At 55.1% G+C, this 17,570-nt stretch overlaps 1 protein-coding gene across 3 annotated transcripts; it reads right to left on the reverse strand.

The window, feature by feature from the left end:
- Positions 1–1,308: 1,308 nt before the first annotated feature.
- On the reverse strand, positions 1,309–12,682 carry FAM110A (family with sequence similarity 110 member A). 3 transcript variants are annotated; one of them, XM_014845010.3, is made up of 2 exons: positions 12,395–12,682; positions 1,309–2,875 (listed from the first exon to the last, which is right to left on the reverse strand). In XM_014845010.3, the coding sequence occupies exon 2, from the start codon at positions 2,776–2,778 to the stop codon at positions 1,891–1,893; it is 888 nt and encodes a 295-aa protein (XP_014700496.1). In that variant the 5' UTR covers positions 2,779–2,875; positions 12,395–12,682; the 3' UTR covers positions 1,309–1,890. The 3 variants fall into 3 exon arrangements, with proteins under 3 accessions (XP_014700496.1, XP_014700497.1, XP_070341800.1); XM_014845011.3 differs by lacking the exon at positions 12,395–12,682 and adding an exon at positions 6,142–6,404; XM_070485699.1 differs by lacking the exon at positions 12,395–12,682 and adding an exon at positions 5,807–6,167.
- Positions 12,683–17,570: the final 4,888 nt, after the last annotated feature.

Consider the following 17,570-nt stretch of genomic DNA (forward strand, 5'->3'; position numbering starts at 1 on the left):
TCCAGAGACAAGGGGTCTCCCTGCACATCAGCCAGCAGTGCTGGGATGGGAACCTCCATTTCTCCATGTGTGAAATGCAGCCAACACACCCACCTACTTGGGTTTCTGGGGGGCTGGCAGGTCACAGCAAGGGGCAATGCTTAGTACAGAATTCTGGCCAAGTTGCCCCGAGGGGCTGGTCTTTGACACCCCAAAGGACGCCCTCTCTGCAGACTCTGCCCTGATTAACCCCCCGACCCCATTACTCCTTTAACATGGGGACCATGAGGCCCAGATCCTGCACTGTCAAACCTGCTGGGTGCCCGTGAGCAGGGCATCACCCTCCCTGTGCCTGTCTCCCCATCTGTATCACGAGGGGGTGGTCTCCATTCTCATGAGCTTGAACACCATCTGTCTATAACCCAGTTTCCCCTTGTTTCCCTGAACCACTCAGGCCTAGCTCAATCCCCTGGGGGCTGGTTATGGACTGTCAGACAGACAGACAGACAGCTGGGCTGACCTGGATGTTTGTCAACAGCCCAACGGAAATCTCCTCTTTATGCTTAAAATAAAACCTACATCAAACCTGTCACCAAGGCCCACATCAGAGCTTCCTGTTTCGCAGTCCTGCAGGCTGCGGGACAGGAAGCACCACCAGCCCTCCCCACGCCTACCCCACTGGCAGAGGCCATCCCGGCTTTCACCCTTTGTGCCCCGGGCCAAGGGGAGTCTCCCAGCAAGTCACTAACCTGGAGGGAGAGGGGAAGGAGCTGAGACCTCAAAGCCCAATGCCAGGCACCTCCTTCTTTCCCCAACCCAAAGAGGACTGTGCGGTCCCACTCTCCCAGTGAGGCCCAGAGAGGGAGACTGGCTTGTCCAGGAGCACCCAGAGTGGGAGGCAAGGCCACCAGTTTTGTGCTGTCCACCCAAGTCCCTCTTTCTCCAAAAACTCCCACTTGCAACCTCCAATCTATGGCCTGTGTGACCTCAAGTTCAGGGTTTGCCCTCTCTGAACTTCCTACCCCCTTGGGAACCGGGCAGGTGGTGGGAGAGGTCCCTTTCCTGGTGTAGGGGAAAGACCCCAGGCCTAGTCCCAGGTCCACCCAGACTCACTCTGTGGCCAGACCCAGTTTCCTCCTCCACGAAGGAGGCCTCCCAGCCTCCCAGAGCGGTTATGAGAACCCTATGGGACAAGTCCCAGGCCAGCCCAGCCAATGGCCTCATGTCCCACCAGACCCTGGGGTGGACAATTCCTGAGTTTTGAAGGCCCCGCCCCGACTTCTCCCACCCTTTCCCCATGTGAACACAGAGAGTCTGATGGCCCAGCCCTTGAAAAACAAGCATTTGTGTTTATTAACCAAGAGGAGAGAAGTCAGAGCAGCAGAGACTACTAACCAGTCCCTCCAGAAGTCTACCCACCTAGGCCAGGCTGCAAAGGCCAGAAAAGAACAGGGGACAGGCCACTTCTCCCTGCCCCCACAACAGGGTGAGTTCCCAGGGAACCAGGGCCCACTGGGTAAGGAAGAGGAAGTCAGCAAAGGACAGAGGCCAAGGAAGGAAGAAGGAAACAGAACTGCTGAGAAGGCAGGCCTGGCGAGATCTCTTGGCCCCTCACTCGCAGTGGGGAGGGCTAAGTGGCCCAAATCCAAACCCAGAAAGGGACCAAGCAGGGGTACACTCATCAAAAACCCTACACATGAGGGGTAGGGGGTGGTCCAAATGCAAGAGGCAACTCTCCATGGTCAGTCCTTGCCAGGTGGATGCTGGTCCAGCCTCTGAGCTTTACCTCCATCCCAGTTCACACAAGGCAGCAGCCTCTGGTCTGCCCGAAAGCATGGAATGCATGCAGGAGAAGTCAAGGAGCCAAGGCCTCTCTAAGATCTGTCCTGTCAAAGCCCGTCCAGCGGAGTCCTAGCCCTCAGCCGCTGGGGTCTCCCGCGCTTGCCGCAACCCGTACAGCCACTTGATCACGCGGGCGTTGCGCTCTACCACCGACACGCCGTAGGGGACGCGCTCGCGGGCGCGCTCCTCCACGGTGGCGGAACTGCGGCGGGAGCAGCCCTCCTCGGAGCTGCCCGGCCCAGCGCTGGGCCCGGCCAGGGACACGATGTCCGAGCTGGCCCGGGCCAGGTGGGCCACACCCAACCCCCGTGCCTCCTCAGGGTCCAGGCCGCAGAAGTTAAAAAATCGCTCAAGGTCAGCTGCTGCCCTCGAGAAGCGCTCACTCAGGTCCGACTTGGAGCGTTGCAAACCTGGGGGCCGAGCTGGGCTGGAGGCGGCAGGAGTGCCTGGCGATGGGCCGGGCCGGGCAGGTGAGGCCGGCAGCGGACGGACATCCACTCGGCGGACCGCAGCCGTACTGGGCGGCGGACGTGGCGGGGTGGCCACAGGCGCGTGGCGGGCCCCCTCTGCCCGTCCGGGGGTACGGCTGGCCTCGGCAGGGGACACGGGACTATCACACAAGTTTATGAGGCTGCTAAGGATGTCCAGGTCCAGCTGGGGCCGGCGGCCAGGGCCAGGCAGGGCTCGGCGGCTAGGTGTAAGCACTGTGCGGCGAGTCCCGGGGCTGAAGAGTGGCTGTTTGGACAGCAGGGGCTGCACAGGTTCCTGACGCGTGTTGGCCACATGCAGGCTCTTGACATACTTGGCCTTGTCGGCCTCCAGGCGCTCCACGGCACTAGGTTTCCGGACTCCACCGTCTGCTGGCCGCCGTAGCAGGTAGCCGGGAACCTTGGTCCGCAGGCGGAAAGGTGGGGCGGGGGCGTCCCGGGCTCCGGGAGTCAGCGTGTCCACAGGCATGGCTGTCACATACCTTCCGAGGGCTTCGGTCCGAGGAGACCTGAGAAATGAGGAGCCAGATCCAGACAGAAAGTTGGCAGCTGGACACCGGCACCGGCTGCAGGGGAGGAAAGAAAGAGATGAGATGAGATGAGCACGCTCAGACAAAGGCTCAGCAAAGACTGAAAGGGGCTCCAGACGCCTTCGCTGTTAAAAGTGAAGGCCACGCCCCTGATTCACAGGGAGCCAATCAGCAGGCAGAGAGCAAGAGCTGAAGGGCCTGTGGCTCTGCCCACAACCCTCCCCCTCCTTCTCCGGGGACCCGGCCCAGCTGAGGCAGAGGAAAAAAAAGATGCCAAAGAAGACAGACACGGGAGGCCTGAGCAGAAAAAAACAGAGCAAGGCACGATGTAAAGGAAGCAAGGTGGGCTCCAAGGTGGGTACCAGCCGGCTCAGCCTCAATGGGTCCTCTTAACAGCTCCATTTTGCAGAGGGGGAACTGAAGCCCGTTCTGCACGTTAGTGGCTCTGCCCCTTGCCTCCAAGCGAGGAAGTGCTGGCGCAGGGGTCGTGGGGTTACGTGACCAAGAGAAAGGGCTCCAACCCCACACCCCACCTGGACTGCCCACAGGGAGCCTGGTACCACCCCTACCCCTCACCTACCCAGGCAGGAAGCTGCCCTGTGCCATCCACCTGCCTAGACACGCCAGGCCCCAGGCACAGCAGCAGAGCTTGTGGAGGAGGAGTGTAGAAAATCCCCACCCCCGCCCCAGTGGAGTCCAGACACCCATCAGCTTCCAGCATGGGACTGCAATGCCAGGCCCACGGTGAGCCACGGATAGCTGTCAAGGAAACGTCAGCCCTGAGCTAAGCTCTCCGAGAGAAGCTGGAAATACCCAAGATGGCACAGCCCTGCTTGGAGCATCCAGCAGACTCTGGATCTGCCAGCGGCCGTGGGATGGGCACCCACAGGCAGGAGGGCCCAAACGTGGGTGCACAAGTGTCCACATGATCACTAAGCGTTAGGGCTGGTGCCCCAGGCATCAGGCCACCCCTGGCCCTTTTTCCAAGGAAGGGCTGGGCCCACAAAGTGCCTGCTCAGCCCCCCTGGAGATGGGCCAGAAGGAAACCCATAAACCAAGTCCTGAACCTTCTCGTCTGTAAAATGGGAAAAGGGACTTTGTCTGGATGATCCCCAAGGGGACTTGCATTTCAAGCCATCTAGACCCGTGTGTCTAATTCAATAGCCACTGGCCACATATGGCTACTCAACCTTAGCTTTAAATAAAAACTTACAATTCAGATCCTGAATCACACTAGCCATATTTCAAGGGCTCAGCAGCCACATGTGGCCAGTGGTCACTGTACTAGACAGCACAGAGAAGCGCATTTCCATCCAGAGCTGAAAGCTGTATGGACAGCCCCACCAAGACAGCCGGCATTCCAGGGGGAGAGTCCAGAGTGGGGTGGAGAAGCAGGAACCTCCACTGTGGGCCAGACGTTTCACACCATCCTCTCCTGTAACCCACCAACAAGGGTGTGAGATGAGTCATTGTTACCTCATTTTTACAGATGGAGAAACTGAGGCTCAGAGAAGTGACCAACGCAGGTCCCAGAGCCAATAGATGAGACAGAAGTTCACAGGGAGCCTAATTTACTCGTCTGTTACATTTATGGTAGTTTCACTCTTGGAGGCTCCCATTCCCCTCGAGTATCAGCTCTCTGAGGCCAGAGCGTTGTCTGCTTTGTTGGCTGGATCTCAGTTTCAAGATATTGCTCTTGACGCATAATAGGTATTCAATAAATTTTTATTGAATTGAAATGCCTATGAGGGCCAAATGTGAATGGGCAGGTCAGGCATAAACTAGACAAGGGCACACCCAGCCTACTGCAGGCATATGGGTCCAAAGTGGTGGGTGTAGAATGTTCTCGGAAGCTGGAAATCCAGAAGTGCCTCAAAACTCTAGATTCTTAAGTGTTAGCATATTCAATAACAATAATTTTAAAAACGTTGCATGTACGGGGCAAACGAAATATGTCTGAAAACACATCTGCCCCCTCCCCCTCATCTGGTCCCCAGCCCCGAGTCTGAGACCTCTGCGGCGATGGCAGGTTGAGAACAGAACCTCGGGGGCTGTGGCCCAGACCCAGAGCTGCTCCCCAGGCAGAGGGGGCGGCCTAGGTGGGAAAGGAAGGCTGCCCCACTCAGGGCCGCCCCCCCAGGAGGCCTCAGGCGGGAAGGGTCTGACAGGAAAGGCAGCCTTGCTGCGCAGTGTCCGGGGAGCTAGACGCTGCCCCACCCCCGGGCCGCCGCCTCCCAAACCAGTCCAACCCGTCGTTGGCGGCGCTTCGCTCCCGGGCACCATCCGCGGAAGAGGAAGGAGGTCGGACGGGCAGGGCCAGCGCAGAAGCCCCGCGCGCCGCCTCCGGCCCCACCTGCCAACTCCAGGGGTCCTTGATGGCGAGCGGCGGGGACAGACGCTCGGAGCCTGGCCCGGCTTCGGGGCCGCTCGCTGGGGCTCGCCCACCGCCCGCCGTGCGTCTTGCGCAAACAGCTGCGCCTCTTAAAGACTCGGTTTCCTTATCTGTGACATGCAGTTAAAAATAGACCTTGCTGAGCCTCCAGGTCACTGGGAGGATGGAGAGATAACCCGGGTCGAGGGCATTCCGCAGCACCCGGCGCGCCGGGAACCGCGCCCCCTATTTTAATCGCGTTTGACCCACCTCCGCAGACCGCGCCCCCGCAGGGGTCTCTAAGCGCGCTCCGCAAGGGCTGTCCGAGCCCGGGCCACGGACAAAGGTCAGTGAGTTGACCTGAACAAGCCCCATTCCACAGGCCGGCAAGCGGAGGTGCGGCGGCTCCTGGGAGTTGAGGCCAGGGTCCCAGTCCCCAGGTGGAACTCAGTATCCTCTCTGAGGCCTCCTCTCCCCGCCCAGCGCCCCACCCATGAATTTCAAATATTACCCACAAATGGCCCCCAATGCGCCGGCCCCAGGCCCTTCTCGTTGGTTTCCCCGGGGCAGGCAGCCCCACCTTGCCCCCTCCCCACCTGCTTCCCCGGCGTCAGCCTCAGGAGGCTGCCGAAGGGCAGCGGGGGGAGCCCGGATCCTTGGTCTGGCTTCTGCCCTTCCCCACTTCGGAGCAATCTTGGGGACTCCCGGCGGCGGAGGTGGCCGCGAGCCTGGCAGCGCGCTGTGTGACTCTGGCCGCTAGCCGCCCCTCTCTGAGCCCGGGTTGGCCTGGCTCCTAAATGAGGGGACTGACGGCACGGCTCCTGCGGTCTCGTCCAGGCCAGAAGGTGAGTCCCAGCCTTTCTGAGGAGGGAGGAGTGCCCTGGCAGCCCTCTACCCGGGCCGGACGCCCCCGGCCCCGGCCCGCACGTACCTGGCTGCGCCCGCGCCGCTGCACTGCGCTCCTGCGCCCAGCCCATCTGGGGCTCAGGTAACACGCGTTTGCGCAACTTCCGGCGGCCGGCTGCGAGCAGGTGAACCCGCCAACCCAGGTGTTACCCGAAAGGGGAGAACGGAAGGCAGGCGGCGGAGAACCGAGCCCGGGCGCGCTGGCAGTCGGCGCGGCGCCAGGACTGGGTCCAGCGGCCCCGACCGGCCCCGGGAAGCCCTTCCGCGAGCCGGGCTCCCTTCCCCACCTGCACATCGGCCGCGTGGAGCCCCCGGGGCCCACTCGGCACGCGCACCCATTTAGGAGATGGAGAAACTGAGTTCCCCCTCCCCCACAGTCACAATGGCCCCCAGTTAACGTTCACCGCGCCCGGCACAAGAAAGCGCTTTTCCTGGTGTTAATTAACCCATTTTAATCTTCCCAACAGCCCCTACGAGGTGAGCTCTGTTATTATTCCCATTTGACTAATGGAAAACTGAGGCTGGGACAGGCTGAGTCAGTGCCCAAAGTCACCCCGAGGAGTCCAACCTGGTCTCTCTCCCCGCCCCCGACCAAGACTTAATGCCCCTCCCCCTTTCTAGCTGTGTGTCATGTCCCTGAGCAGGTTACTGGACCTCTCTGGCCCTCCACTCTGTCAAGCGAGGAGAGTCCCGCCTTCTAGGCCAGGTCAGTGTGGGTTCTGAGGGCCTGTAGAAGTTTGGTGCAAGCTGTAAACGTTAGTAACAACAGCAATAACAATAATAATAACTAGAAGTTCTGAGGGCCGGGCACTGGACCCACCCTGGGAGGGAGGAAGTATTGAACTCCCATTTTACAGATGAGGAGGCTGTCATCCTGCAGGAAGGAACCCCTGAGAGGGAGGTGACTGTCCCCTCTGTCAGCCCAAGCCCTAAGAGGTGACTTCTGGCTGCTCATTTGGTTAGGCTGGTTTCCTCTGGGGTCCTGAGGCCCAGAGAAGGGAGTGACCACTGGCCTCAGACCTGAGCCCTGGCAAGACCAGAGGGGGCCCAAGTCCACGTCTGTGCCTGGTGGGGGCTGTGCCAGGATCAGGGTGCAGGGCATGAGGGGAGGGGACAGGAAGTGACCAAGGAGCAGCGCTCCTCCCCCTGGGGGGAGAGTCAGCCCTGAGGCCTCCTCCAGGCTCTGGGGCCTGATTTTAGAGGGTGAGGGAGGCGACGAGACCTTCATTCCCCACATGGCCTGCTGGGTCCCCGCCTGGCCCTCCACTGAGGTGACAATAGGGTGGGGTTGCAGGCGCTAGTTAGGCACTAAAGCAGTAAAAGCAAAGCAACAATAACCATTGTCGTAAAATAGCTAAGACCTTGCCTGAGTGCTTTCTTTGTCCCTGGCACTGTTCTAAGCTCTTTATATATGTCAACTCATTTAATCCTCACACTTACCCTGTGAGGTAGGTACTACCAGTATGCCCTTTGACAGTTGAGAAAAAGGAGGCACAGAAAGGTGGGGCCACTTGCCTGAGGTCACACAGCTGGTGAATGGCAGAGCCTAGATTGGAACCCAGGCCTGGGTCTGGGGAGGAGGGGTGGAGACAGTCTTCAGTGTTGGGCTCTGGCCACTCACCAGGAGACTATAATAATGGCAATGCTTTCCCAATAGAAATCAGGCTTCATCACAGCTCTGAGTATCCCCCTCCCACACCTCACCAGCCCCCACCACCTTAGGATAAAATCCAAGCTCTCCACTCAGCCGTCAGGCCCTCTGGGATCCAGTCCCTGCCCTCCTCTTCCACCTCACGTCCAACCTTTCCTGCTCCAGCCACGCAGCCCTCCACAGTGTTCCTGAACACACCAAGGTCTTTCCTGCCTCAGGGCCTTTGCACCACCTGTTCTCTGCCTGGAACCTCTTCCCTCACCTCCTGCAGGTCTCACTTCAAATGTCACCTCCTCAGAGAGGCCTCCCTGGCCACCCTAAGGCTTCTGCCAACTCTCTCACCCATTTGTTTCCTTCCAAGCATCCATCACACCTTGTCATCTTAGATAGTCACTTACCAATCACTTGTTACCTGTCTCTCCCACTAGGCTGGGAACTCTATCACACTCTTCCATATTTCCTTCCTCCAAGGACCAAGCACAAGACGGGACACCACGGAGCAAGTGGCAGGACTGGAACTCAGGCCACCTCAAAGGCCAAGACCCCTCAGCACCATGCCTCCTTGCAACCCCCGACTGTGCCCCAGACCTTCCACCACTTGTCCCCCTCCTCTTCCAGCCATTAGTCACCCCATTCAAGCTGGGCTCCGGCCACTTCTAGCTGAGCCTACTTCTTCCTCTGCACACGCCGGGTCCACGGTCTGCAGGGCCCTTTTCCGCTCCATCCCCAGCCACCTCTGTAGCATGGACTCTGGGACCTGCCTGCCCAGGTTCAAATCCCAGCTCCACCATGAGACCTTGGGTGACATACTCAACTGCTCCATACCTCAGTTTCCCCAACTGGGAAACAGGACTCCTAACAGTGCCTCCCACCCAGCATGAGGCCTATGCATGACAAATGCCACCCAAATGGGAGCTGTGACAACTATTCAACCAAACAGATGCTCCAGTGCCCAGCTCCTGGGTGAGGCCTTCGTCAGCCCAGAATGTTGAGCGGCTTCTCTCAGAAGTTACGGATCTAAGAGTGCGGTCACTGGAAGAGACATTTCTCCCAAGAAGGGGTACAGATGGCCAATGAGCACAGGAGAAGATGCTCAGCATCTCTAATCATGATGGAAATGCAAACCAAAACCACAATGAGACATCATGCCACCTCCATTAAGATGGCCCTTATGAAACAAACAAACAAAAAAAAAACAGAAAATGTCGGTGAGGATGCAGAGAAATTAGAACCCTTGTGCATTCTTGGAAATATAAAACGGTGCAGCCGCTGTGGAAACAGTATGGCAGTCAGGCAAAAATTTTAAAATAGCATGACCATAGGATCCAGCAGTTCTATTTCTGGGTATCTACCCAAAAGAGGTGAAGGCAGGAACTCGAACAGACGTTTGTGCACCCATGTCCACAGCAGCACTATTCACAACAGCCAAGAGGTGGGAGCAAACCAAGTGCCCATCGATGGATGAAGAGATAAACAAAACATGGTACATACATGAAATGGAATGTTATTAAGCCTTGAAAAGAAAGGACATTCTGACACAGGCTCCAACATGGGTGAACCCTGAAGACATGCGAAGTGAAATAAGCCAGTCACAAGAGGACAAATCTTGCACGATTCCACTTATAGGAGGGACCTAGAGTCGTCAAATTCATAGAGATGGAAAGTAGAATGGAGGTTGCCAGGGGCTGGGGAACGGGAGGATGGGAGGTCATTGTGGAATGGGGGCAGAGTTTCCATCTGGGATGAAGGAAAAGTTCTGGAGACGAATGATGGTGACGGCTGCACAACAATGTGAATGTGCTTCATGCCACAGAAGTGGACACTTAAAAATGGTTAAAATGGTTAACTTTATTTTATTTTATAAACACTTTACCAAAAAAAAAAAGAAAAAGAGACGGGGCAGAGTCTGGAGCCAGACTCCCTGGATCCCAATTCCAGCTCGAGGCCACTTCGTGCAAGTTGCTAAACCTCGCCTGCACTCGGCTTCCCTTCCAACGGTAGAAATGGCAACAGCAGTAAGGACCGTGCGTCACAGAACTGAGGGAATTAATTGCGTTCACCCTTGTAAAGTCCTTAGCACGTAGTCAGTGCTCAAGAGGGCTGGCTTCTGACATTTATCATTTTTATGACATTCTGCACCCCCCACCCCACCCTTCCTTCCACCTGCTTCTCTTTCTTTTCAGCAGAAGCCTGGCCCCAACTTGGATGGAGACAGAGAGGCCCTCACCTGCCCTGAGGAGGATCAGGAAGGCTCCAGGCAGCGGGGAGGGTGCCGGCCCTCAGCTCCATTTCAGCCCAGCTGTCCGGGTCAGAGGCACCCCGCGGGGCATCCTCCGGGGCCACACCAGGCCCCACGCTATTTCTGGAGTCTCCCCAGATGCCTGTGCCCTGGCCTGCCTGGAGTCAGCCTTGTCCAGAGGCAGCCTGGCCCAGGGCCTCACAAACCTCAGGAAGAGGGAGGGGTGTGGGTGCAGACACCGACGGGCCGTCTCCTCCAGCTCGATCCTCTGGGCCTCAGTTTGCACCTGAGGTTGTAAATGGGGACAAAGGGGCTTGCAGTGAAGACTGAGTAAGAGACAGACCACATGCAAAGCCTTAGGGAAGGGCCTAGCACACGGGATGGGGAAAGTGAGGGTTGGGACAGACCCACAGCCAGGCTCACTTCCCGTCCTGGATTGCCCTCTCCCCAGGCCTGAGCTCACCATCATGGCTTTTCCCGGCCCAGAGAAGTGAAGAAACTTACCCAAAGTCGCACAGCAAGTCAGTAACAGATCACAGACAAAACAGTGGTCTCATGATTAAATACATTCCCTATAATGAATACATGTATATTTTTTTCACTCAGGCAATATAGGCACATGGTTCGAAATTCAAGAGCTATAAAGGGAATGAAGAAGAAAAAACTCCCTCCCACTCCTGTCCCCAGTCACCCAGTTCCCCTCCCTGCAGGTACCACTGTGACCAGACAGTTTTATGTCCTTCCAGGGAGATTTTAGGCTCATACAAGCAATGATGGACGTATATTCTATTTTTTACACATACGGCAACATGCTGTGTGTACTGTTTTCATCTTGCTCTTTTTACCCAATAATAGAAGTTGTTCTTAATGTTATTAATATATGAATTATGTTATTAATATACTTAATGATATATATTGTGCCACGTCAGTACGTAAAGAGCTCAGCAGCCCCCACTGATGGCCACTCAGCCTGTGTCCAGTCTCTCCCGATTACAAACCACACTCCAGCATCAATGCATCTACGTCATTTTGCCTAGAAGTGGGACTGCTGGGTCCAGGGATGCACAGTAATTGTGACAGAGCTGGGGGCCTGTGCTCCATGGAGGCCATCCGGGTGGATCTCCTACCAGCAGCACACACAGCAAATGGTCCATAAACGTTAGCTTGAGTTATGTAGTTACGGAGGTTACGGGCACCCTCAATTTTGTGCTGGAGGCGAGTGCCTCGCTCACCTCACCCGGCCCCTCCTTACGACACATCCCAGTCAGGGAAGATAATAAACCTAATAAGTGAAATTATAGGACATCCGATGCGGGAAATGCTACTGAGGAAAATGAAATAGACCCAGGGGAGGGCAGGGTATATGAAGTCAATAAATATTTGTTGAAGGAATGAATGAAAGACTCCTTTTCTCTCTGAGTGCCCAGAGCTCCTCTCCCCAGAGCCAGGAGGAGGGTGCAGAGGAGAGAATAAGCAACTCCCTTTGGAGGAATTCAAGACCCTCCACGGCCATGATTCTGAGTGCCGGGGACTCTAAGATTGAAGCCAGACAGACGGGGAGCCAGCTCCAGCAGTTGTCAAGCCTGACTGCGTGACTTTGGGCAAGGGGCTTATCTTAAACCTCAGTTTCCCCACCTATAGAAGGAAACCAACAATAGCAACGTGGGGGAAGGGGCACCCCCAGGAGGCAGGGCCTGGTCTGGGTCAGATGCTCCACCAGGAGGGGGTCCTCGGCCCCACCCCCAACTCCAAAGTCTCCGGTGACTAGTGGCTTCGCTTGAGGAGCTGCCCTATCCTTTCCCCCGGCCTGGGGCAGATTCTCAAGAGTCCAACAGCGACGCCAGAGCATCTGCTGCCCACCTGGCACCTAATCCAGAACGTCAGGCCTGCCCACTCCCCCCAGAGCGGCCCTCTGAGAGGGACAGCACTGTAATTCTTCAGAATCCCGTAGGCAGAAGGGCCCTAAGTGAGCCCTGAGTCCAACCTCAGGCGTTCTGGAGAAGGGAAGTCAGATGCCCAGAGGGAGCATCCCCGAGGACGCGCGGCGGAGGGGCGTGATCCAGCCAGGGCTCCACGGGCTGTGGCCCTGCTGATAAGAGGCTGAGAAAGTGACCAGCAGTTGCCCGTCTGGGCCTCTGAAGGCAAATCTAGATCTACCTAGACTGGAGACTGCAAGGTGGGGCAGAGAGACCAGAACTGGATTCTCTGCCAGACGTCGCCAAGCTCGGACACTCGCGTCTCTGAGCCTCAGCGTTCTCATTCACGAAATGGGGTACCACCGCCTCCCGGCGGGTACGACGCGGAGAGGACGCACACAGCAGGCACTCGGGGAACGAAGTCCCCCCACCCCAGACCCGGGCTCGCGCCCCAGACCACCCGCGCCCTCACCTGGACCCCGCGCTAAGCGAGTCCCGGCTCCTCCAGGGCGCGTCTTGGAGAGGCTGACAGCTCGGACCCGGGCGGGGACTGGGCGCGCCCAACCCGGCTTGGGAGGCCCCAGCCCAGCGGGAGGACCCGCAGGCTCCTCTTCAGAGCCGCCCGCCGCACCTGCGACGAGCAGGCAACCCCTGTCCCAAGGCCCCACCGGAGGGAAGGTCCCCGCGGCGCAGAGGAAGGGGAAGCAAGCGCGCCGCCCTCCCCGCCGCCAGCGGAATGGTTTGCCCCGGACATCCTGATTGGCTTCTCGCTTCCGTTCGAACGCCGCGCCGCCGGGGTTGCCGGGCGACCGCTCAGCATCGGCCCCGGGAGCGCGCCCCCGCTCGCAGCCCCGCCCCGGGAGCGCGCGCCCCGCAGCCCGCCTGCTGTTCTGGCGGCGCTCTGCCTCAGGAGCCTAGTTCTTCCCCTTGCTCAGCCGGGACTTTCCCCTGATTCCCAGCTGGGTGAGGCACCATTTAGGGGCCCCCGTTGGTTCCTAGTCCCCGCGTTACAGCTAACTCTATGTGAGCCCGGGCAAGCCCCTTTCCCTCTCTGCTCCCCTAGCTGCACAATGAGTGGAGTGGGTTAATATGGAAATATGCTTACCCAGCAGTCCTGAAATTTACTAAGGAAATGACCACAGACATGAGCAAAGATTAATATAGCCCAGCGTTATTTATCACAGCAAAACAATGGAAATGACTTCAACGCTCAGCGAAAGGAGATTGGTTATATGCCTCTCTCCTGCAGAAGAGACCCGTTTATTGAGCTTTTCCCATGCCAGGTAGCTTTACATGACATTACGCCGTGCTCGTGGCGTAGCCCTCTGAGACAGGTACCCTTAATTATACCCATTTTCTGATGAGGAATATTTTGTTATTAGTGCTATTGAGTGGATTCTGACTCCTAGCAGCCCTGTGTACAACAGAGTGGAACCCTGCCCGGTCTGTTTGCACCATCCTCTCAGCTTCCCGTGCTCTATCAGACAATGCTCCGCTGATATTCACAGGGTTTCATGGCCAATTTTTTTGGAAGTGGCCAGGTCCTTCTTCCTAGTTTGTCTAGTCTGGAAGCTCCACTGAAACCTGTCCACTGTGGGTGACCCTGCTGATATTTGAAATACTGGTGGCATAGCTTTCAGCATCACAGCAACAAAGAGCTGCCACAGTATGACAACTGACAGACGGGCGGTGTTGTTCCCTGACTGGGAAGTAAACCTGGGCCTCAGTGGAGAGCGCTGACTCAGCTACTAGACCACCAGGGCTGGGACTGAGGAATATTATGCAGCCATTAAAAATGATGTAGCTAAGGGGCCAGCCCCGTGGCCCAGTGGTTAAGTTTGTGCGCTCCACTTCGGTGGCCCAGGGTTTCGCTGGTTTGGATCCTGGGCATGAACGTGGCACCGCTCATCAGGTCATGTTGAGGCAGCGTCCCACATAGCACAACCAGAGGCACTCACAATTAGAATATGCAACTATGTACCCAGGGGGCTTTGGGGAGAAGAAGAAAGAAGAAAGTGAAAAAAAAAAAAAAAACAGATTGGCAACAGACGTTAGCGCAGGTGCCAATCTTTAAAAATAAAATTGATTTGGTTAGATATTTAATGTACGGAGAAAATGCTAACAAAGTAGTAAGCTTTTTAAAAGTATGTTTCAAAACACTATGTACAACATAAATATATATTAAATACATAATTGTAATATCACATGTATATATGTATAATCATTTATAATGACAGCAGTTAATTTCTTCTTTGTGTTTCTGTGGATTTTCCAACACTTAAGCATGTCAAGAATAAATATATACATTTGTAAGAGGATTAGAATAAATTAACTCTAAGGGCCCTTCGAGATGAAGACATTTCACAGCTGTGAGCCGCTGTTTGGGTCTGGGGCCTTGCTCAGTCTGGAACCAGCCTCTGTATTCTGTTCCAGCTGGTGTCTTTCATTCTTGGGCTGCATTGTCAATGACTGAGCGCTTACTGTGTACATGCCTCGGGCAGATAGGGGAGGAGGACGAGTAATATGTCAATAGCTAACAATGACCGTGTGTTCTGGCACGAGCACCAGCCAAATCAGAGCAGATAGTGCCGTAACAGGGAGTCTGGCGGTGTCTGTGAGGACCAGCTAAACATCAAAACCCAGCACGAACCACGCCCTCTGCCAGATTGTGCTTCAGGCCTTATGGGCATTTCCTCATTTGATTTTGTTAGCATCTGAGGAAAGAGATTCTGTTGTTCCCATTTTACAGATGAGAAAACCAAGGTTTGTCTGGCTCCAGCAGGAGTGCTCTCAACTGTTCTGTTATATTCCTGTGTTAGCGTGCCTGCCCTGTTTGGCTGTAGCAGCGAGGAAAGACAAGGAGGAGCCTGTGATCCGAAAAGACCCAAGAAAACTGAGCAGGGGCAGATCCAGACTTTGTACTTCCTGAGGCTTATACAATTTGAGGAGACTTATTTAAGAAAAAGACTACAAACTTACAAGTATAAAATTAGGTCATAAAATGATTATTTGGCTAGAAAGATAAAAGAAACCTCAACAAATGACAAATTCTGCAAACATTACAAAATCCAGAAAAAGAACATATTTTTTTAATTATCTATTTGACAGACCTCCATAATTCTTTCCACAAACAAGCTTCCGGCTCCATGTGTACATCTCAGACCTCTCCTCTACCACGACATCCTGGTGGTATTGGCACCGTGAGACCACCCATAGGTACGGAGCTATGACCTCTGACCCTGCATTGCCTTGTCGCAGTGCTGGTTGAGTCCCTCGGGGTGCTAGGTAGGCGTACTCCTGGAATCCATTCCTATACTAGGTCAGCTGGTAACAATTGCACTATTCACAAAAGTGGCTGGAAACAACATAAATAAAACCACTAAACCCAAACTAAATGTCAAGGTCCTCTTAGCCAGATCCCCAAAACGCTCGCACTCGCTCCAGCATCATCTGACCCAAGGGGAAGTTGGAAAGAAAGGAGATGGTGGTTTTAACAGAGCGAGGTTAAAATACCTTACTTTGGAAAATTTTACTAAAGCATATGACCATGTGAAGTCATTGCTGGGGTGGCTCCCAGACCCGCTTCCCTGTCATTAAATCAGGAATGACTGCGATGATGTCGTGGGCAGATTCTCCTCCGAGATGTGCAGCTTTAATCAGGGGTTGGGAGGTATTTGAGATGCTGGGATAAAGGCCCTGCTGACCTTTGCATCTTCAGAGCTTGCCTCTGCCCTGCACTCCCTGGAGCTTAAAACGAACACCACAAAACCCCTCAGCCTCAGCCCAGATTAAGAAAGTGAGGCCAACAGAGGGCAGAAGGAACTCCCCCTGGACCCCAAATGAGGCCACACAAAGAGAGATCATCCAGGCACACTGAGATTCTAGAACTCTGAGCAGGGTCACATGCCAGCAGCATACTGGTGATGACCCCTACCTTCAAGGACTTGTTGAGCACCCGATGCCAAGTCGGAGTGAGTGACAGCACCCCAGCCCTTCCCCTCCCCCACCGTGTGGGGGTGAGGAGGGAGAGCCCCTAAGAACAAGAAGATGGACAAGCTGTCGTTAGTGTGCCCGGATCAGAGGGAGCTGGAGGATCCGATGGCCTTATCCTGACCCAGCGCCGTGAGCCACTGCAGCCTCTCAGCCTGCAGACAGGCCTTGGCTGCTTCAGGGCCTCCCCAGCACCCCGACCCCGGCAGGATTCTCTCCATGCAGCTCGAAGCCAAGATGCAATCAGCCTCAGATATCAGTTCCCCAGCTCTGCGCACCCCGGGGCTGTATTCTGTCTGTTTCATTTAATTTGAAGCATGTTCTCTCTCTACGTATTTGCCTGCCTCTGAACTTCTCTGCAAGGACTGCCAGAAACTGGTCCCCATGGTGGCTCCTGGCCTGACTGGGGGACCGGGGAAGCAGAAGACCTTTGTAGAAAAGTACATTTTTATACCATTTGGATTTTGTACCTTATGAATGTATTATCTACGTTAAAAAATAAACAACACTTTTAAGGATATTCTACGAGAGAAAAAAATAAAGCAGTGAATTAAAAGACAACTGCGCCCAAGTATGCCCCTCCAAACACTGAGGGTGAGAAGGTCATTGAGATGTCCTTTCTCGAGGGCAATGTAGTCACACTTCTCAAAACAATCTGAGAAACTGTGTGCTGTATCCATAGGCCAGTACTCTGATCTAGCAACTGTACTTTTAGAAATGAACCTTAACTGAATAATGAAGGAGATTCAGAAAAATTTAACAAAATAAGAATATTTACTACAGCACTGCTATTAATAGCAACGAAAAGAAAGGAAACAGTTACAATCTAGTTTCCTGGCCCCAGGGCAATGGGAGTGGTGAATGGGACTGGAAGGGATAACCACACAGCTACCAAAAACGATGCTGTTGCAGAATATTAAGTGATATGAAAAGATTTTTTGATATTGTGTCTCTCAACTCATTAATTTGTTCCAGAAATTTTTTTCTTTTTTTTTTTTTGAGGAAGATTAGCCCTGAGCTAACATCTGCTGCCAATCCTCCTCTTTTTGCTGAGGAAGACTGGCCCTGAGCTAACATCCATGCCCATCTTCCTCTACTTTATATGTGGGACACCTACCACAGCATGGTGTGCCAAGTGATGCCATGTCTGCACCTAGGATCTGAACCAGTGAACCCCAGGCCACTGAAGCAGAACGTGTGAACTTAACCCTCAGGCCTCAGGGCCTTTGCACATGCCATTCCCTCTGCCTGGGCCTCTCTTACCCCTGACAGTCACACAGGTGCCCCCTCACCTCCTTCCTCACCTCCTTCAAGTCTCTGCTCAAATGTCATCCTCCCAGGGAAACCCTTCATCCTCCCCACCATCATTCACATTTTGCTTCATAGAGCTTCACCGCCTGACACCTCGCAGGTCCCTGTGCTTGTGTCTCGTCTGTCTCCACTGATTGTGAGCTCCCAGAAGGCAGGGTCCACACTTCCCTTGCCACTTTTCCTGAGGTGAGAGAGTCGCAAGGCCCATCACAGTTGCAAAGGCTCCGCGAGCCCCTGGAGCAGAAGCTCCTCTTTCTCTTTGCTGCCTCCACCGTTTCCCAAACATACTGCCGCCTGGGGCCCCGTGTCCTTGCAACACTCACTGAACCGCCCACAGAAGCAGCGAA

This window comes from Equus asinus, chromosome 15, assembly GCF_041296235.1.
Source record: "Equus asinus isolate D_3611 breed Donkey chromosome 15, EquAss-T2T_v2, whole genome shotgun sequence".
Lineage (NCBI taxonomy): Eukaryota > Metazoa > Chordata > Mammalia > Perissodactyla > Equidae > Equus > Equus asinus.

Excerpts from the sequence above, each read along its gene's own strand:
- FAM110A (XM_014845010.3), bottom strand. The coding sequence starts at position 2,778 with ATGCCTGTGGACACGCTGACTCCCGGAGCCCGGGACGCCCCCGCCCCA.